This window comes from Gobio gobio (assembly GCF_949357685.1).
Source record: "Gobio gobio genome assembly, chromosome: 14".
Lineage (NCBI taxonomy): Eukaryota > Metazoa > Chordata > Actinopteri > Cypriniformes > Gobionidae > Gobio > Gobio gobio.
The window spans coordinates 47,598,486-47,621,073 of record NC_137107.1 but is presented as its reverse complement, the minus strand read 5'-3'; the positions used below and the strand labels follow the sequence as shown (position 1 = coordinate 47,621,073).

At 38.7% G+C, this 22,588-nt stretch overlaps 1 protein-coding gene across 1 annotated transcript; it reads right to left on the bottom strand.

The window, feature by feature from the left end:
• Positions 1-1,292: 1,292 nt before the first annotated feature.
• LOC307136814 (uncharacterized protein) lies at positions 1,293-13,994 on the bottom strand. Its single transcript, XM_079834112.1, has 6 exons — positions 13,866-13,994; positions 13,289-13,411; positions 6,789-6,908; positions 6,024-6,689; positions 4,607-5,269; positions 1,293-2,534 (listed from the first exon to the last, which is right to left on the bottom strand). Exons 2-6 carry the CDS (start codon positions 13,344-13,346, stop codon positions 2,101-2,103), a joined length of 1,941 nt encoding a protein of 646 aa, XP_079690238.1. The 5' UTR covers positions 13,347-13,411; positions 13,866-13,994; the 3' UTR covers positions 1,293-2,100.
• Positions 13,995-22,588: the final 8,594 nt, after the last annotated feature.

Sequence of the window (22,588 nt, the reverse complement as noted above, 5' to 3'; positions counted from 1 at the left end):
AAAAATAACTCTGGTGATGTATAAACCCATCTTTCACATCTAAGCATTTTGGTCTGATGTGAACAGGTGCTGGTGGTGTGATGGATATTTTCTTTGGGCCTCTTACAATTTGAGCATCATTTAAACGCCACAGCCTAGTATTGTTGCTGGCCATGTCCATGCCTTTTCTGACCTCAGATTCTTCAGTCTCGCTCCCGCAAAAATATAGGCTATGTTAACTTCTCCCGCCCGGAAAATTCACACTTTGTCCTGCTACCGCCCGCATAAACGTAGGCTATAAATAGATTATTTTCCATATATCCATTAAAAAAATCCATGAAATTGTTTCAAGTTACTATACACATTCCCGCAAAAATGCTCACGATAAATTACTTGTTATTAAAAGCATCAATATTCACAAACCACTTATAACAGAAAAGCAATAGTCTGAATGATCATGCTCATGTGCCAAATCCTGACTGATGAGTGGAGGAGCTGGGGATAGAGGAAGGTAATTAGCTCCAGAGAAACGCGATAGCAGCTGATAATACTGAAGGAGCTTATATGCACGCTGTGATAGGCATCGTATTCCTATAGGTAGATGTGATCAGCTGATGAGAGAACTAATGCTATACGCTGGATGTCTCACACCAGTATGAATACGTTCATGCTGTTTTAAAAGTTCCAGTCGTGAAAAACTTTCCACAAAAAGAACAAACATGAGGCTTCACATCAGCATGAGTTTTAAGGTGTTGTCTTAAAAGGTTAGTTCACCCAAAAATTAAAATTCTGTCATTAATTACTTACCCTCATGTCGTTCGACACCCGTAAGACCTCCATTCATCTTCGGAACACAAATGAAGATATTTTAGTTGAAATCCGATGGCTCAGAAAGGCCTCCATTGGCACAATGCACGGTTCACTCTCAAGACAAATAAAAGGTACTAAAGACATCGTTACAAAGTCCATCTCACTACAGTGGTTCTAAAATAACTTTATAAAGCGACAATAATACTTTTTGTGCGCAAAAAAAAACTAAATAACGACTTCTATAGTGATGACCGATTTCAAAACAAGGCATCATGAAGCTTCGAAGCGTTATGAATCAGTGAGTCGATTCAGCGGTTCGCTGATCAATAACGCTTCGAAGCTTCATGAACAAAGAACACTCTTTATGATGTCCGGAGCTGTCAATCACACGTGGCGAGTGAATCTGCACACTTGCCCAAACTGCCGTTATAATGAATGACGCTGTTATGCAGCACAGCGAAGCTCTTACTGTGGAAGGTGAAAGAAGACAGAGTCAATGTGACTGGAACTGTTTATTCAGAACTCTCAGCTACAAATAAGCTCACGCTAACAGCACAGCGCTCTCAACAACTCAGTACAATAAAATTTCCTCCAGCTCTTCATGGTTCATGAGTGCCAAGTCAGTCTTTCTCTCTCATGCATGCAGTGCCTTGCTAAACCCCAGCCCCTCCACAACATAATCTAACACTCATTTCAAATGCAAAGATGTCAGCCAATCACAACAGTGGGCGTTTTCACTGAAGTCTCACAGCAGACACGCCCCTTGAAACAGGGCATTCAGCCAGAGGGGTAATAACAGTACAGAAAAAATGCCTTTTATTTCTAAATTGACATTTTTTTATGTAAAAAAAAAAAATTCATACTAACAATATAAGTACACCTCAGGAAACATTATAAAATAATAGAAAAATACCATGCCATAGGACCTTTAATAATTTAAACAGGCAAAAACTTCTGGCAGTGTTGTGTTTTCGTGTATTTTATTATTTTTTCACAGAGCTGGATGTCAGGGTGATTGTGAAACACATGGAACACTTCACTACGTGATTTCATGGTGAAATTTGTTACTTTTCATTTTAATCAGGTCAGCCACATAGCATAGTTCTGATCAAAATTAACATAAATGTTACGCCAATAGGTAGACAGCGCAAGCAGGAGACAGCCAGTTAGGAAACAACTTCTACATTATATATATATTTTTTTTAAATACTGTATTCTAAATTGTGGATAATTAAGCTATATATCATATGCTGAGGTACATTTCTGGAGTGTTAACAATTAAAAGAAAAAACAACCATAGGAACCGTGACCCTAAAACTGTGATACGAACCGAACTGTGGGTTTTGTGAACTGTGCCACCCCTACTCCAGAGTGATGGCGCAGATGAACTTTGAGATTGTTTTTCTGAGTGAAACTCTTTCCACACTGAGAGCATGTGAACGGTTTCTCTCCAGTGTGAATTCGAACGTGCATATCTAAGTTTTTCTTCTGAGTGAAACTCTTTCCACACTCAGAGCAGGTGAATGGTTTCTCTCCAGTGTGAATCCTCATGTGCGCCTTAAGGTTTGATTTTTGACTGAAACTCTTTCCACACTGAGAGCAGGTTAAAGATCCTTTGACTCCAGATTTTCCAGCTTGCTTTTGGGTAAAATACTTTTCAGTCTGTGAAACGATTGTGTCTCCATCTTCATTTTCTATCTTCTTTTGAAACTGATGCCTTTTGTCTTCATTCACTTCCATCACGTCTAAAAAAAATAAAATAAAAAATTGAAAAAGGAATTTAAGGAGCTCCAAATTATCAAAGTTTCATCTTAATGTTCATCAGTCATTAAATACCCCTTTTCTACCAGAATGAACCGGGTGCTAGTTCAGAGCCAGTACTAGTGCCAGTTCAGAGTTGGTTCGACTGACGAGCCTTCTAAGAACAGGTTTGCCTTTCCACAGAGTCAGGTCTTATGTCACTGTGTACGTCTCCTCTTTCTCAGCAACGCAAAACACAAACACGCCAGGCTTGTTCGAGATGCATTGGCGCTGCGCAGACCAATCAGCGCATGATATCCACAGCAATTGCGATTCAAAAGCATAAGGAGTCGTATGCTCTCGCTGTACTTGTTGTCATACAGCGATCGGTCTGCACAGCACCGATGCATCTCGAACAAGCCTTCCATCAACAATGGCGGACGTTGCGTTACTATTGATGCACATGGCTTTACGATCCTACGTCGGCATCAAAACAGAATCCAACACATTCATGCAGCTTGCCATAATTAGTATAGACTGAGATTACAATCGAGCAGCAGGTTTTAGCTCCATTAGCTGCCAAGTTTGTGTTTGTCTTGTTGGTCACGGTAACCCAATCCCCAGCCCCTGACGCAAGCAGTTCTTACTTCTAGACCAGCAATGTTTTGGTGCTACTTAAGAACCACTTTTCCTGGTTCTGAGCTGGTGCTTTGGGTGTGGAATAGAGGCTGACATTTTTTCGGGAATCCCACGGGTCACGGGATTCCCGTGGGATTCCTGCAGGATGGGAGTCATCTTTGCTATTAATCACGGGATTTGGACGGTACAGGATAAATGGTTAACGGGAGCAGACGGGAGCGGGAATCAACCAATAGCAAAGACGACAAAAAAAGAAAAAAGTAAATGCACCATTTTGTAGTTTCCTTTTAATACGCCTACAATGTAACGCAATTAAAAAATAACTACACGACCCAGCCGTCCCAGAAGCCATCAGTGCTTTTTGTCACGGCTTCCCGCCGGAATTCAAAGAGCAGTGATGGAGGGAGCTAACAGCCGCGGAGAATTCGATGTGGCAAAAAATGATTTACAGCTCAAAGTCAGAAGTAATGACATGTCTATTAAGTTCACAGAACTGGTTGGAAAGTCTGAAATATTAATTAAGTTTATGAGAGTAGAATGTGACGGTGATAGCACGATGTACGCTGCTTGTAAGACATGCTTAGTCTTAGTCAAGTACGCAAGTGATTCAGGGACGAGCGGTCTGAAGAGGCACACTTGCAAGGCAAATTCGGGAAAGAATCAGCCAAGCATCGCTTCGTTCATCAAGCGAAAATTGCCGTCAGGTGTCAAGTCTCGTCTGACCGACAAAATTGCTCGCATGTGCAGCCAAGATCTCAGACCCTTCTACCCTCAATCCAGAAAATGTAGATGCACTTTTGTTCCTACACAGCAACATATAACTAAGATGGACTCATTATGCAAGAGCATAATTGATGAAAATCGTTAACATGTCATTAAAAAAAAACTATAAATGTAAACTATAAATGTATTGTTTACTCAACAATAAATGAGTAAAATGCAGCTTTATGTGCTGTTTGGGTTTATTAAACTATTGTAGACATGGTGTGAACTATGTACTGTTTTTCTTTTATTTGCTGTCTTCCATTTTCTGGAGAAAATCTAGAAACAGGGGCTCAGCAGCTGGTCTAAAACAGGATGGAGAGCAGATTAAATCAAATTCTATGTATTAACTAAACACTAATTGAAGAAAAAAATATATGGGAGCGGTACAGGAGCGGGAGTCAGTTTAAACAGGAGCGGGATGGGAGTGGGAGTCAATTTACCAGGAGCGGGATGGGATGGGATGGGATTATTTTTTAAACTTTGGTCTGGGAGTGGGACGGGACAAGATTTCTTTCTATGGGAGTGGGACGGGACAGGAGTGAAAATCCACTCCCATGTCATCCTCTAGTGTGGAAAGACAAAGAACCGATTTGAAACTAGGCTCTGGCTCCGAACCAGCACCCAAACTGCCTTGGTGAAAAAGGGGTAAAAAAGAATGAAGGAAAACACCAACCTGTTCGTTCCTCTGTCGCTTTATCTTTCATTCTGCAATGCTTTTTCTCATGAGTCTGTTTATTATATAATTGGGTGAATCTCTTCCCACAGTGAGAGCACTTGTACGGTTTCTCTCCAGTGTGAACTCTCTGGTGTATTATAAAGGCACTGGATGACCTGAAGGTCTTCTCACAGTCAAAACACTTAAAAGTTCTCACACCAGTATGAACACTCTCATGCAGTTTTAAATACTGCAATAGTGAAAAACTACTTCCACAAAAGGAACAAACGTGAGGCTTCACACCAGAATGAACTGTAAGGTGTCTTCTTAAGTTTGTTTCCACAACAAATGTTTTCTCACACTGATCACAGCTGAATGATCTCACTCCAGAGTGAAAGAGCAGATGAACTTTGAGAGAGTTTTTGTGAGCGAAACTCTTTTCACACTGAGAGCATGTGAACGGTTTCTCTCCAGTGTGAATCCTCATGTGTGTCTTAAGGCTTGATTTTTGTCTGAAACTCTTTCCACACTGAGAGCAGGTGAAAGATCCTTTGACTGCAGATTTTCCAGCTTGTTTTTGGGTAAAATACTTTTCAGTCTGTGAAACGATTGGGTCTCCATCTTCATTTTTTATCTTCTTTTGAAGCTGATGCTTTTTGTCTTCATTCACTTCCATCACGTCTAAAAAAAAAAAATAGAAAAAGAAATTCAAGGAGCTCCAAATGATCAAAGTTTCATCTTAATGTTCCTCATCAGTCATTAAATACCCCTTTTCCACCAGAATGAACCAGGTGCTAGTTCGGAGCCAGTGCTAGTGCCAGTTCAGAGTTGGTTCGACTGACGAGCCTTTTAAGAACCAGTTTGCCTCTCCACAGAGCCAGGTCCTATGTCACTGTTGTTCGAGATGCATCGGCGCTGCGCAGACGATCAGTGTATGATATCAAAACACAGCAAGTGCGATTCAAAAGCATAAGGAGTCGTATGCTCTCGCTGTACTTGTTGTCATACAGCGATCGGTCTGCACAGCACCGATGCATCTCGAACAAGCCTTCCATCAACAATGGCGGACGTTGCGTTACTATTGATGCACATGGCTTTACGATCCTACGTCGGCATCAAAACAGAGTGAATCCAGCGCATTCGTGCAGCTTGCCATAATTTGCATAGACTGAGATTACAATCTAGCAGCTATTAGCTCGATTAGCTGCTATTTAAAAAATAGCGGATCTCAAGTTTGTGTTCGTCTTGTTGACCCCGCCCCCAGCCCCTGACACAATGTTTTGGTGCTACTTAAGAACCACTTTTCCTGGTTCTGAGCTGGTGCTTTGGGTGTGGAAAGACAAAGAACCGATTTGAAACTAGGCTCTGGCTCCGAACCAGCACCCAAACTGCCTTGGTGGAAAAGGGGTAAAAGAGAATGAAGGAAAACACCAACCTGTTTGATCCTCTGTCTCTTCATCTTTCATTCTGCAACACTTTTTCTCATGAGTCCGTAGATGACATAATTTGGTGAATCTCTGCCCACATGAAGAGCACTTGTACGGTTTCTCTCCAGTGTGAACTCTCTGGTGTATTTTTAAGGCACTGGATGAAGTGAAGGTCTTCACACAGTCAAGGCACACATAAGGTTTCACACCATTATGAACACTCTCATGCTGTTTTAAAGAGCTCAGTAGTGAAAAACTCTTTCCACAAACAGAACAAACATGAGGCTTCACACCAGTATGAACTTTAAGGTGTCTTCTTAAGTCTGATGCCACAACATACGTTTTCTCACACTGATCACAGCTGAATGATCTCACTCCAGAGTGATGGCGCAGATGATCTTCGAGAGTGTTTTTCTGATTGAAACTCTTTCCACACTGAGAGCATGTGAACGGTTTTTCTCCAGTGTGAATCCTCATGTGTGTCTTAAGGTTTGATTTTTTTCTGAAACTCTTTCCACACTGAGAGCAGGTGAAAGATCCTTTGACTCCAGATTTTCCAGCTCGCTTTTGGGTGAATTTTTTTTTTTCAGTCTGTGAAACGATTGTGTTTCCATCTTCATTTTCGATCTTCTTTTGAAACTGATGCCTTTTGTCTTCATTCACTTCGGTCACGTCTAAAAAACATGTTAATGAAAAGAAATCCAGTGAGACCCAAATTATCAAAGTTTTCATCTTATTTTTCCTCATTAAAGAGAATGAAGGAAAACACCAACCTATTTGTTCCTCTATCTCTTCATCTTTTATTCTGCAGGGTTCTTCCTTAAACTCCATCTTTACAATAGTATGTCTGTAGTTTCTCCTGGAGTAATTCCTCCTGCTTGCTTCTTCTTCTCCTGTGGGAAGATGGGAATATTCCCTGCATTTAAACTCTCATGAAGGGCTGTGGGAGCGGCTTCACTGACTGAAGGTGTGAATTGTGGTCATTGCTCATTTAGCAGATGATCATCAAACTTACCATCACTCTCATTTATCCAGGGGCAAACAATTAACCAGTTCCTAGTCTAATGGAGAAAGCTTTCACAGTGAAAGATTCTGAAATCTACCGCCGCTTCAATATAATGATGTATATACACACATATATATCCTACTTAAATTCATAATCAAAGCCTCAATCAATATTCATCCTCCTATATAATTATTATGATTTTAATGATTATTTCCCGTTATTATTTTGATTAATCAATAGGACCAATGATTGTTTCTTCCTTTATATTTTCTAAAGTTTGTATTTGGTGTCTGAGTGGTGACCGATGGTCTGTCCTGGTGGTGTGTGATGTTTCACGAAAACACTTGATTTCAGAACATGTCATGTGTTTGGATTTTGGAGGCATCACACACCTCGAACTCGACAGGAATGCTGTAACAGGGATTGTTCGTTTAGGTCGGCAGTATGTTTTGGTAAACTTTCTCTGGTTTGGACCAGAGCTCAACTAACTCCAACCTTGGAGAGACTGTGTATCTGTGTATTAGGGTTGGGAGAAAAGGTTGATGCATCGATGCATCGCGATTCGTTATCCAACGATTCAGAATCGATTCTCAAAAATTCAGAAGAATCAATTCTGCGTTCAATTCAAAGGGCCACTTCACCACTGTGCGGGTGGTCACCGGCCAAACAGAATTGCCTTTGTTTAAGATAAAATGGACAAACTACGACCTGCTCAGGGGCGGCGCACCCGTGGGGACACTTTTCCCGGTGAGAGGGTTCAACACCTGCACGTTTTATGCAGTTTTTCCGCAGTTTTGCACAAAAGCCTTACAGCAGTCACTCCTCCACTTCTCTGGCCGCTGTGTCTGCGCTCGCTGCGGCTGCCTCTCCATTTCAAAAATGTATTTAGTGTAGCTTTCCTGTAGCTCAAACAGTAGAGCATGGCGCTAGCAACGCCAAGGTCATGGGTTCGATTCCCAGGGAAAGCAAGAACTAACAAATATGTAAAATGTGTACCTTGAATGCAATGTAAGTCGCCTTGGATAAAAGCGTCTGCCAAATGCATAAATGTAAATGTAAATGTAAATGTATTTTGCCTATTAAATGCAAAGTTTTAAATTTCAAAAGCATTTCTAAATTAAGTTCATATTTCCAACAAACGAAATTCTGAGCCAAAATACAAAGTGGTGCTCAAGTAGGTTATAAGGCGCTTTCCTTGCCATTAATGATTAATAACACTCCTATGTCTCTGATGCGGTGGCCGGGACATAAACCTACCAACATCAGTGGCATAATTTTTGGAATGACTTATGGAATATTGCTGAGCTACTGCACAATGTTTCAAACAAATGGAAAATTCTGAACAAAGACTTTTTGGTGAGTGATTCGTTAAATGTCTCTAACATGACTGTTGCAGCTCGGCAAGTTCTCTCATGTGAGATGTTATGCGCACACACTGAATTTGGCTTCTCAGCGAGCGCTAAAGTTGATTTTCTTCTGCATTAGCCTATGTTTTAAAGATTTTTTTGTGGCTCTAACCAAAGTAAACTTTTTTTTTTGTTTGCTTTTAAAGACATTTTTTGTTAAAATGTTCTAAAGAAACTAAACAGTTCTCAATTTACAACTAAGTGTGACAATTTTTAATTCTTAATGATTGTTCTTTGCAATTGTATGGCTTACCATGTTTCATTCAGAGCTTGTTAATCTTGAATATAACTTTGTTAATAAAATAAAAGTATTGAAAGAAATCTTCATAATCATTTTTAATATGGCAATACTGTCAAACTGATATTCTAAATAAAAACAAAACACATATTAGCTCCAATTTTGGTTAAAATGTAAAGTTCATGTATTTGCACAGCAGGATAATTAGTTACCAAAAATCTATGTTAAGAATCGTTTTGGGAATTGGATTGTTACTCCCAGAATCGGATCGAATCGTTAAGTGCCTTAAGTTTCCCACCCCTATTGTGTATGTCGCAGTATTCGGTGTTACAGATCAGTATTGGATGTGGACTACAGGCATCCTAAGAGACGAGTGGACTTGTTGTTCTGGGCAAGCGATATATGGAGACGTGAATCTGATTAACTGACAATGTGTGGAAATTTACCAAGACTGTCCATTTTCTCTGAGCCAATCAGAACAATCCACAAGGCAGTAATGACGTTGTTAGACCTTGAAAACAGTATAACTGTTCAGAAATTGTATGTACAATTGGCGGAGGCGGGTTGGCTGTTTGAGGGAGTGCGGCCTATGAACTCCTTGTGAAATTTGAAGCTGGCTTCTGCTGATGAAACTGCAAACTATTCTTCAGTAAATTTTTCTATAAATTAATTACACTCCTGACTCTTGGTCTTCATTTTTCACAACTGGTCCTGGGTCCTAAACTGTTACCCCAACAACAGCGTCTGAGATCTAGTGTCAAAGTAGAGACAAAGGAATAGTTCACCACAGATATGAAGTTTGTTTTGTTCCGAAACAAGGACTTAATTGGTTACAATGTTGCAGTTTCTTCTTGTTTTGGTTCGCTTTCACAAGGCAACCTTTCAAACAGGCGTATTAAAATGTGTTTATGCAAGTCACATGTGAGTAAAACTGTCCTCTTATTGGTCAGAGTTGACCTTGTCCATGTAGATGTACTGACAAGTTTGATCTGCGAGATTATTGTGACTTTATCTGCAGCTGTCGTGACATGCAAACACTCGTATAATAAGAACAGGAATCAAGGCTACAGGTAGGCATGTGCCGGTATCAAATTTTCATGTTGCGATTAATTGCTGAAACTTTTATCACGGTATACGGTATTATCACGATAGTGAAATTTGTTGCAAAAAAGTGTTGTCATACTATAACAGGTTTAATAACTTTCTTATAACAAAAGAACCAAACATTTAAATATAATAAAGCAAAACACAAAAATGTATAAAGTAAACATATATTTAAAACAGATTAAAGAGCTAAAGAATTATGAAGAACAATAGGTAACACTTTACAACAAGGTCTCACTAGTTAATGCATTAACATCAACAAAGTGCGAATAGCTAAATTTTTACAGTTATTCTTCTTTGATAATGTTAGTTAAAAAAGCAACTGTTAGTCAGTGTAAGCTCGGGTTCGTTAAATAATACAGTTACAACTTTTGATATTAATAATGTGTTATTAAATGCTGAAATTTACATTTAACTAAGATTAATACACGTTTTAGAAGTATTTTTCATTGTCAGCTTGTTAATGAATGAATTAATGTTAAATAATGGAGCCTTGTTGTAAAGTGTGTGACTGAATAACAATCAGAACATATTCAAACAATTTCTAGGGCATGTGATTTAGTCCAGATTAAAATATAAAATGTTTAAGTTTGAAAATGAATAGCCTTAAGTCTTTAAGTATTAAGTATTTGTTATAGTTATGTGATGATCACCGTAGCGAATACAGAAAACTGTTTTGTTTACCAGCGATTACCGGAGAAACTGCTGCATTTCTGCTGTTATGTCAGCGCCCTCTGCTGTCAGAGAGTGAATAATAGTTTTTGTGCGCAAAAAAAAATTAAAATAACGCCTTTATCAAACTTGTTCTTGTCTTCCGTGTGTGCCTCCACGACGCATGCGCGAGAATATTACGCAGATCCGCCGTTCGGACACATGACCCAGAAGCGATTTGTTTACAAGCAGAGGAAGACGCGTGTGTCTAAGCTGTTGAATTCTACATTGATCGTGCTTTAGGTCTCGGCGTAGTGCTCAAAATGGGGCTTAAGTGTGCATTTCATGGATTCCCGAACCACGGCGCTACGTCATATTCTCGCACATGCGTCGTGGAGGCACACATGGAAGACAAGAAGAGGTTGAATAAAGTTGTTATTTTTATTTATTTTTGCGCACAAAAACTATTGTCGTCGCATCGTAAAATTATTGTAGAGTCACTGTGGTGAGATGGACTTTGTAACGACGTTTTAAGTGCCTTTTATGGGTCTTGTGAATGTAAATGTACTGAATGCCAATGGAGGCCTGTGTGAAGCCTTTCTCAGCCATCAGCTTTACACAAAAATATATTCATTTGTGTTCCGAAGATGAACGGAGGTCTTACAGGTGTCGAACGACATGAGGGTGAGTAATTAAAGGGTTAGTTCACCCAAAAATGAAAATTCTGTCATTAATTACTCACCCTCATGTCGTTGGACACCCGTAAGACCTCCGTTCATATTCGGAACACAAATGAAGATATTTTAGTTGAAAGCTGATGGCTGAGAAAGGCTTCACACAGGCCTCCATTGGCATTCAGTACATTGACACTTCCAAGATCCATGAAAGGCACTTAAAACGTCGTTACAAAGTCTATCTCACCACAGTGGCTCTACAATAATCATACAATGCGACGACAATAGTTTTTGTGCGCAAAAAAAAATCAAAATAACACCTTTATCCAACTTGTTCTTGTCTTCCGTGTGCGCCTCCACGACGCATGCGCGAGAATATGACGTAGCGCCGGTGTTCGGGAATCGATGAAATACACACTTAAGCTCCATTTTGAGCACTACGCCGAGACCTAAAGCACGATCAATGTAGAATCCAACAGCTTAGACACGCGCGTCTTCCTCTGCTCGTAAACAAATCGCTTCTGGGTCATATGTCCGAACGCCGGATCTGCGTCATATTCTCGCGCATGCGTCGTGGAGGCATACACGGAAGTCGAGAACAAGTTGGATAAAGGTGTTATTTTGATTTTTTTTTGCGCACAAAAACTATTGTCGTCGCATTGTATGATTATTGTAGAGCCACTGTGGTGAGATAGACTTTGTAACGACGTTTTAAGTGCCTTTCATGGATCTTGGAAGTGTCAATGTACTGAATGCCAATGGAGGCCTGTGTGAAGCCTTTCTCAGCCATCAGCTTTCAACTAAAATATCTTCATTTGTGTTCCGAATATGAACGGAGGTCTTACGGGTGTCGAACGACATGAGGGTGAGTAATTAATGACAGAATTTTCATTTTTGGGTGAACTAACCCTTTAATGACAGAATTTTCATTTTTGGGTGAACTAACCCTTTAAGTAAATTAACAAAGTATTTGTACTTTGTTACATTCCACCACTGACCTGAATACTGTTAATTCACCTGAAAAACATAAAGCACTGCTTATTTCAATTGTGTATTTCTTCTATTGTATTTATTTATGCTTGTAATTTGTTTATTATTATCTATGTAGATTCTCTCCCCAACAAAACCACCCCAATTATTATAGAACGATTGATTCTTTTCAAATAGAGCTATTTAAATCATCTGCAATCATCTTTATAATATATATATATATATATATATATATATATATATATATATATATATATATATATATATATATATATATATATATATATATATATATATATATATATATATATATATATATAGATACATAGTAAATATTAATAAGTCAAATTTGAGCATTTAATATTCGAATAAAAAAAACTAATGAATGAAATTCGAATGGGATAATGGAGGAAGATTGACAGCCCTATAGCCTACTATAATATTAAAGGTAAAAATGAACTGATTTGTACAAACACTTAAATTACACTCAATGATGTTTTTTTAAATAATAAAGTTATAATATTAAATTTACAAATTACATCATATTTCTACTCCATTTCATTTTTGAAATATAAACATTTAAATGGTGTCTGTCATAAAAACTTGCCAGATTCATTCAAACATGCATGAAATATTGAAAAACAACATTAAAAATTATAATGAATATGTAATATGGTGCATATATTTATCAAAATGCTCCTTTCTAGAGTTCTAAATGACATCGTCAGGAGTTCATGACGATGTATCGTTGTATCGATATTCTGAGCACAGCCCTACATATTGCGTGTCTCGCGATAGCTTCACAACGAGATTTAATATTCATCGTTGAGGACGTTGAAAAGCTTCTGACCGGCGGAAAAATGTGTTAGAATGAATTAATTAGATTATGAAGAATGACGATTTGTTGATTGTGCTTTTGCTTTAATACAGACCTTCCGCAATCTATTTTTCAATTACTTTTAAAAAGTGGTGGGGACAATATCAAGCATGGCAAAAAGTGGTGGGGACATGTCCCACCCGTAAATTACGCCTATGATGCACACAATAAGTGCACTGTATCAAATAATTCATTTAATAGTACATCGTATTTAAAGAAAACTAATATGGGGCAAAAAAAAAATCAATAGATTAATCAATCATCAAAATAATAGTTTGTTGAGGTCCTACTCATCCGTCATTAAAGAGAATGAAGGAAAACACCAACCTATTTGTTCCTCTATCTCTTCATCTTTTATTCTGCAGGGTTCTTCCTTAAACTCCATCTTTACAATAGTATGTCTGTAGTTTTTCCTGGAGTAATTCCTCCTGCTTGCTTCTTCTTCTTCTTCTGTGGGAAGATGGGAATATTCCCAGCATTTAAACTCTCATGAACGGCTGTGGGAGCGGCTTCACTGACTGAAGGTGTGAATTGTGGTCGCTGTTGCTCATTTAGCAGATGATCATCACACTCACAATCACTCTCAATTATCCAGCTTTAAGTGTTTTGATGAAACAACAGAAACAATTCAACTCCTCCAGCTGACATACACGTTGCTCTTACATTAGATATGATTACATGCACTAAAAAAACGTTTTGTTTGATTGGTTTTACATAAAATGAAAACACAACTCATAATCTTGACAAATGATAATGTGAAAAACAGTCAGTAACGAGTTTACGTTTCTCGAGCGTAATGAAAAACATCATTCGGTTCATTTCTGAGTGATTCATTAAATGAACCGACTCGTTTAGTCGTTTGGATTTAGATTTGTCCTAATAAATTATAAATGAATGTACTCACAGTGTTAAAACATCAGATTTAGAGCAGAATGAACGGCTGTGTTACACTTCTAATGTTTTTGTTTTTGTTCTTCTTCTTCTGGATTCGGATGTGTGTCATTGCTTCGTTTGCTCGAGCGCCTCCACTGGCGGAAAACAATCACTTCTTCTTCTATTCTTCTCTAGGTTAATGGCGTATTGCAGACAACTTTAAGGTGCATACCGCCACCTACTGTACAGGAGTGTGTAACATCATGTTATTTTATAATAAAAATAATTAAAAAAATGATATTCTGCTCATCAACCCTGTGTCTTTAATGAATGTAAATAGTGCCTCCATGGTGACTCTTATACCCTCTCCCTCTCCTTCTGTATCCCCATCAGATTCCACTCCCTCCCTGCCTCATGAACCCTATCTTGCAATACCGTCTTTCCACCTCATATAATATACATCGCAAAATGACATGTTCAACATTTTCTTTAGTCCCACACTTTTCACAGTTTTCATTATTCCTTTTCCCCATTAAAAACAAGGTCCCATTTAATGAAAACAATCACTATTAAACTATCCAACCTTTATAGATTAGAATGGATAAAACGACAACCGAGATAAGATTATCTTGCTTGACAATATACAAACACAATTTATCTCCCCAAACATGTGTAATTTAGAATAATTAAGTATTGATTTAGAAATAACATTATAGGTTACACAGCTGTTTCACCATTATAGATCATTTTGGATAGATTCAAACTTTTGAGCATTTGTATTTACCTTCTGGACTCCTTCAACTGTTGTGTGTTACTGATGTTGTTGGCTTTAATATAACCTTGACTTCATTTTTAAGTTATAGTACAAGTATTACTTACAGATAAAAATGTGAGAGTTATTAAGAGAATAAGAAGATTTACCTTAAACACTTCAGAACTCCAGTTCTGTCCGAGCAGCTCAACGCAAGTTGTCCGATTTAGATTAAATAAAAATAAAATCACAGTCTGATAAACAGTGAATTAAATCAGTTAAAGGTACACTATGTAGCTTTTGGCACTTAATAAACAAAACTTAATGTGCCGTCTTGCGGAAGAACACTGTAGCCGGAGCTACTTCTCTCTGTTTATGTCTAGACAAGTCACGCAGGTACTCGGTTACTCCGCGGTGGTTGCGTCCCGCTCTCTCTAAAATAGTCTGAATATAAACACTTATTATAGGCGTACCGTAGTGCTTCAGGATAAGACAAAAACCCGATTTGGAAGATGGAATCATAATGTACCTGCTCATTTTAGGTTTAAATTTGTGCTGCTGTTCTAAAAATGGTTTTCGCCACTCCCTTAAACAAGCTACGCAGCTGCATGAACGGCTGTGGGAGCGGCTTCACTGACTGAAGGTGTGAATTGTGGTCGCTGTTGCTCATTTAGCAGATGATCATCACAATTACAATCACTCCCAATTATCCAGATGTGAATGTTTTGCTCTAATGGCGTTTTTTTTTCATAAATACACGTAACTAACCCAAAATCAAACCCTAACCGTAACTCTATATCCGAATGTGATTGCCATGTTCAGATGCCTAAACTAACCGAACTAAGGGAGAAAACTCACCAGGTTTGGAAACAAACTAGGACTGCAACTAACGATTATTTTGATCATCGATTAGTTGGTCGATTATTTCTTTGATTAATTGGATAAAAAGCTTAAATCCCTTTTTTTACATTTTATTGACAAAACACAATGCTGTCCTTGATGACGTGCCAAATGAATGCTACGAAAACATATATAGTGAATATATCTATAGACCCATTTCCACCTAAATGACCCGGAAACACACAGCGTACCACCCCAAAGTCCCTAGTTCCTGGGGAAAGTTCCAGCGGTGGAAACGTGGCTCATGCTACACATTATGGCCTGGTTTCACAGACAGGACTAGATTAAGCCAGGATTAGGCCTTAGTTTAATTAGAACATTTAAGTGACTTTTATAAACATGCCTCAGAAAAAAGAAAAAAAAAACATTACTGATGTGAATCTTGAGACAAAACAATGGCACTGCATTCACACAGGGCGTCGGCATCAGTGCTTCTCATTTACTTTAATTGGGTGATGTTATGTGTTACTGAACTGAAGGGTGCGGATTCTGAAATCCACTGCTGCTTCAATATATAGCCTATACTAGATATAACCTAATTCAATTTATAATCAAAGCCTTAATATTATCCTCCTGTAATATTATAATGGGGCAGTCGTGGCCTAATGGTTAGAGAGTTGGACTTGCAACCCAAAGGTTGCGGGTTCGATTCTCAGGTCCGGCAGGAATTGTCGGTGGGGGGAGTGAATACCAGCGCTCTCCTCCACCCTCAATACCACGACTGAGGTGACCCTTGAGCACCAAACCCCTAATTGCTCCCCGGGCGCCGCAGCAGTCTGGCTGCCCACTCCTGGTGTGTGTGTTCACTACTGTGTGTGTGCACTTGGATGGGTTAAATGCAGAGCACAAATTCCAAGTATGGGTCACCATACTTGGCCACACGTCATTTCACTACATTCAGATTCACTACATAATGATTGTAATGATTATTTCCAGTTATGATATTACTAAATCAATAGGACCAATGATTGTTGTTTAATGTTTTCTAAAGTGTGTATTTGGTCTCTGAGTGGTGACTGAGAGTCTGTGTGGGATGTGTGATGTGTCGCTAAACACTTGATAGCAGAACATGTTGTGATGTGTTTGGATTTTGGAGGTATCACACACCCCTAACCTGGCAGGAGTGCAGTAACACTGCTTACTCACTTAGCCCAGCTTCCAGAGATGAAATATGGATTTGACTTTCATTTCATATTCTAACTTAAATACTTATGGTGAATACTGTCTGAGAAAGCACATGTTATCAGTGTGTTTTGGGAAACGTTCTGGTCAGAACTGGAGCTCAATCAACTCCAACCTTTGAGAGACTGTGTATCTGTGTATGTGCGCAGTATTGTGTTACAGATCAGCATTGAAGGTGTAAAACGGGCATCCTAGGGAGAGTGACAGGATGTTGTTCTGGACAAGCTGGCGCCTGCTCCAGATCTGGAAAGTCAAAACGTGCTTAATTCCCGGGTGAAAGCGTCAACAAGTAATTTATGGACACGTGAACCTGATTAACTGACAATGTATGAAAATTTACCATGACTATCTATTTTCTCTTACACAGTAAAAAAACACAGTGTAAAATGAACACTTAAAGTGTTAATTTCAACACTATTCCGGATCATATATGGTCCCAAAATCAAATAGTGTAAAAAGTACACCGTTTGTAGTGTTGAATTTACAGTGTTAATATAGCACCCTACAGTGTAGAAAAATTACACCGTGGGTGTAAAGTGTTACACTTACAATTGTTGTTCAAGTTTTACACCATGGGGTGTTTAACACCCCTGGTGTTGATTTAATTCCACTATAAGTGTTATTAATAAAATATTCTGTTCGGTGCAAACATTTTTTTACACAATCTTTTACACTATTTTATGGTGTTAATGTACAAGATCAGACATAAAATCAAGAGTCTTCAGACGTATAAATCCAAAGTTTATTTAACAAATGGACAAAGCGGCTACTTTAAAGATGTGTAATTGTCAATTAGTCAATCACATTCTTGAGGTGTTGCACAGAAATAAAGTTTAAAAGAAGTTAATAAAATGCATAAAATCATCAAATTTGCCTAGACACAAACAAATATAGCAGGTAGATTTGAACAAGATTGCAGAAAGCTACTTGTCGACAGTTGTGTAGCATCCATGAATGCTGTTCCTCCCTGTCCCATCAGCGAGCAGGTATGGCTGTGTGATCTCTTCAATTCAATCAAGGTGTTCTGGTATGTTATTCCTCGCCTACAGATCATAGACAAAAAAACAAAACAAAAAACACTCAAAGTCAGCTCTCCAATTGGCCATCTTTGTATCAGTTTTCCACAATACAATCAACACAACTGGCAATATTTTGAGGCAGACAATAGGTAGTGTGACAAAAATGTCCAAATGTACCTTTTTGATAATCAAAATAATTTAGATAATCGGGTATAGATAATCTTATTCTGAATTATAGTCGAACCTGAATCATTGGTTTCATCCTCTTTCACAGCAGATTCCACAGTCAATCAGGTCCTTGAAGGTCTTGGAAGAAGCCTTTCCAGGAACTTAGCTGAGGTCTTCTCACCAAAAACAAAACGAACAAAAACATCACCAAACAGTTACATGGCATAATAATGACATGCATAACTCTCAGGAACCATTCTGTTCAGATGATTGTGTAGTCACAGGGTTGCACCGTTCACTCACACCTGGCATTAAAGAGTAAGTTCACCCAAAAACAAAAATTCTGTCATTAATTACTTACCCTCATGTTGTTCGACACCCGTAAGACCTTTGTTCATCTTTGGAACACAAATGAAGATATTTTTGTTGAAATCCGATGGCTCAGAAAGGCCTCCATTGGGAGCAATGACATTTCCTCTTTCAAGACCCATAAAAGGTAATAAAGACGTTGTTACAAAGTCCGTCTCACTACAGTGGTTGTACAATAACTTTAAGAAGCAACGAGAATAGTTTTTGTGCACAAACAAAAAATCAAAATAGCGACTTTATTCAACTTTATTCTGGGCCTCTTACGTGAACTCATGAAGCACCACGACGCATGCATGAGAATATTACGTCGAGCACAGTTCGGGCATCCATGAAATGCACACTTTAGCACCATTTTGAGCACTACGCCAAGACCTAAAGCGCGATCAATGTAGAATTCAACAGCTTAGATATGGCGCGTCTTACTCTGCTTGTAAACAAAGCTCCTCGCTTACGAGTCATGTGTCAGAACGCCAGCTCTACTCTTGCGCATGCTTCGTGAGTTCACGTCTAAGGCACAGAATAAAGTTGTTATTTCGATTTTTTGTTTGCGCACAAAAACTATTCTCGTCGCTTCATAAAATTATTGTTGAACCACTGTAGTGAGATGGACTTTGTAACGACATTTATAGTACCTTTTATGGGTTTTGTGAGTGCGTGTTTTTGTCTTACACTGAATCATTGTGGTGTTACGGCCCCGGTCTAGGTCAGGACCGCAACATAAATGACACAACACAAAATGGCTGTTCAAGTACTCATTTTATTTTCTCAGTTTCTTAGATCTTTCTGATCAGTTCTTTTGTGCGGCAGCCATTGGAGAACACCAACCAAAAACAAAATACGTAAACAAAAGAACTGAAGCAAATGATCAGGGGTGAGCAAATGCCAAAATAATAAACAAACAACACTCTAACTTCCCATTAATGGACTAACTTCCCTGTGCATAAAAATAAAGAAACCAAAATACAACAACATAACCTACCTCCCTATCTATCCAACAAAACAGGAGAAAAGGGTGGTGGCCAAGTGGCCTACAAAAATAAATAAGGCACTCACCCCCTACAGCTTCACATGTGATTTACAAACAAGTTCATGGGACATGGACGTTCAAGACATAAAGCTCTCACAATGGTTAACAGCACTCTGTAACTTACTTTAACAGCATTTTCACTAAAGCTGAACACCAAGGCTAACACATTAGCAATAAGGATCAAGGAGAGAGACACACAGCAACAATCATGACAAGTAACAAAGAGAGTGCAAACAGGTAAAAGGCGAGAGCAAAAAGTGAGAGCCCCTCCAGGGAGACTTGGAGGAATTTATAGTCCAGGCCTCATCTCTGGTCCAACCATCGACGGTCACTCGTTAAGCCTTGGGCCAATCCTGTCAGAGAGGACACACAGGAACATACACAGCATACAATACGTCATAGACGTAACAGTGGTACACTTATAATAAGTGTTTATATTGGGACTATTTCAGACCGGACTGGTAGGAACCGCTGCGGAGGAGCACAGGCCCTGCGTGACTCGCCATTAGGGGTGTGCCATATCATACCATCCACGATAATACTGGTATACATTTTTACATGATAAAATAGTGTCATATCGCGATATCAATGATATAGTGACGCGATGGCGTATGGCGCATTTACGTTCCCTAGCGCGCACAACAACAACACCTGTCAGAGTATACACGAAGAGCATTATGTCAGCCTCCGATAACAACTTAGTACCTAAAAAGGGAGCTACTTGGTTACAAGAGGTCAGCCTTCTTGAGTCCTGACTAAACATTGACAACTTAAAGCTGCTATTAATGTTTGCAGCGCAATATTTGACCGGAAGGGTAACATTGACAGTTATTTTTGTCAGTTACGGCTCGTTAGATCTAGCATTCTGCCTCCTTGAATCAGACACAGAGATAAAGTAGTGCGTAAGATTACAACCCCAAATCAGAAAAAGTTGGGACAGTATGGAAAACGCAAATAAAAAAAAAAAGAAGTAATTTCTAAATTTACTTTGACTTGTATTTCATTGCAGACAATATGAACACAAAATATTTCATGTTTTGTCTGGTCAACTTCATGTCATTTGTAAATATGCATCCTTTCCTGTCATTCAGACCTGCAACACATTTCAAAAAAAGTTGGGACAGGAGCAATTTAGGGCTAGTAATGAGGTAAATTGGTTAAATAATGATGTGATTTGAAACAGGTGATGTCAACAGGTGATTGTAATTATGAATTGGTACAAAAGCAGCATCCAAGAAAGGTCTAATCCTTTAGGATCAAAGATGGGCCGAGGATCGCTAGTTTGCCAACAAATACGTGAGAAAATTATTAAGTTATGACGTCACTTTGTAGGCCAACCCGGAAGTTAGCAGCGCATGGGTTCCCTAGATCGAAAAGCCATGCATTTTCCCCATAGACTTTTGGAAAATCGCAAAAAATAAGATCTGTGTTCAACAAAGAGTTATGACCCTTACACGTTTTGTCTATCAAGATAATCTTTACAAATTAATCCAAAATGTATACATTTTGAAGCCTAAATAAAGCCTTCAGATATAAAATGCTAACGGTAGGCTATAAACAGACTACAGCACACCATGGTCGCGGATCAATGTCATCATCAAGCTTCCTCAAACTTTATTTAAAAAACACGCTCGCTCATTATGATCTGCGCTGTGTATGAATATTTATCCACTTTTTCATGAGAAATATTGCCCATTCGTTTTTTCCAAAAATGTTAGAAACTAATTTTGTTTATGCGTGCCTCTATGAGATTTTTTATCTTTTGTTAATGTTTTTTCAGACAATATGATTATCACGGTGACATTAAATGACATGAAACACAACCCAGTCTCTTTTTGTTAAATGCAAGTTTATGTATGATCAATAATACAAAAGTATAAGTAAAAGGTATAATAAGCTATACATTAAATAAAGCAAACAATTCAGTCAAACATTCAAAGTCAGTGCTAGTCGGCTAACTTACAACGGTAACGTAAATTTATAGCCTAAAAATAAAGTAATGAAACTTCACTTTGCCCTCAGCCTAAACGATTTGCCAGGGAACAAATTATATATCCATGAGAGTAAATATGGGCCGTTAGATCTCCACAAGACGAATTATAGCTGGAGACGCCACAGAGACATCAGAGCCAGCGGCAGACGGCAGAAGGACTAGCCGAGGAAAGTCTACTATCGCCGGGCAAACAAGCGCAGAGCGCCGCTGACCGACTGGAGCTCACAACTCCGAAAACACCAGATAAAATGTTAAAATAGGCACTCTTCCTATAAATAAACCACAGATTTGAGCTTTCAACAACTACCTTATCGCCTGAAAAAGTCTTAAAACTACGTTTTGTCACACATTAACAGTAGATTTTAACACAAAAAGACGTGTAAACACAGCCCATGTCAGTCATTTCTCAACGAGACGAGCCGCTGGCAGAAGCTCCTCCTATGAGGCGAATTCGTGTCTGTTGTGCATTGAATGTCACACGCGAATGAAGCGAGTAAACTCAAAATGTTCAAGCATCCAACTTCGCACGAATAGCGCGATTTATTCACGCCACATAAGTTCTTCAAAAGTGAGGCTGAAACGCGGGCTAGTGAGAGATTTCCTGTTTGTCACGATGACGTCTAAAGTCCCCGCCAAAGGATGTAGCCCCTTTTAGCAACTTGTTTGCAACCACCGTCTTTAAGACACAATAAAGTTTTGAAAAATCACAAGCAGGTTTTAACTAATGTGTTTTATGTCATAGATCAAAACGTGAAAATATTTAGAGGCTTTGTTAACCACAGACCTTATTTCAGGCGATTTAGCAAAAACCCATTCAAAAAAACCATAGACTTTAGGGCGAGGGAACCGGAAGTGCTAAAATGCTAACTCACTTCCGCGTTTTGGCCTACAAAGTGACGTCATAACTTCGGCACTCTACAAGACGCTTAAACACACTGTTTATAATGCGCATGCGTCACACAAACGGAATTCTTAACGCATTAATACACAGACACTTTTACCGTTTCAACAAAAGGACACAACATAATGCCACACTTAATGCTTTCAAAACAACTATGCAATTACCATTTGAAGAATTCTCTCATCTGCGCAGAAAAAGCCCAAATGTTGCTGCTTCAGAGCTCCTTATCAATTTAACTGCCTGACTGACTCGTCGTAAAACCAGGCCTCCGTGTGACTGGAGGCGGGAATGCACACTTTCATGAAGGCTGTGAAAACCCAAAATGAAATAAGTTAAAAGTATATATAACAAATTGTAAACACATCCCAAAAAATATTTTAAACGTAAAATCACCTTAATCTAGGAAAAAAATGGGCAAATGGGCATGAGAAAAGTTCACATTCC

Coding starts and splice junctions, on each gene's coding strand:
- LOC307136814 (XM_079834112.1), bottom strand. CDS start 13,346: ATGGAGTTTAAGGAAGAACCCTGCAGAATAAAAGATGAAGAGATAGAG. Junction 5,270..6,023: donor AGAGACAGAGGATCAAACAG/GTTGGTGTTTTC, acceptor TTTTTTTTTTAG/ACGTGATGGAAGTGAATGAA. Junction 2,535..4,606: donor AGCGACAGAGGAACGAACAG/GTTGGTGTTTTC, acceptor TATTTTTTTTAG/ACGTGATGGAAGTGAATGAA.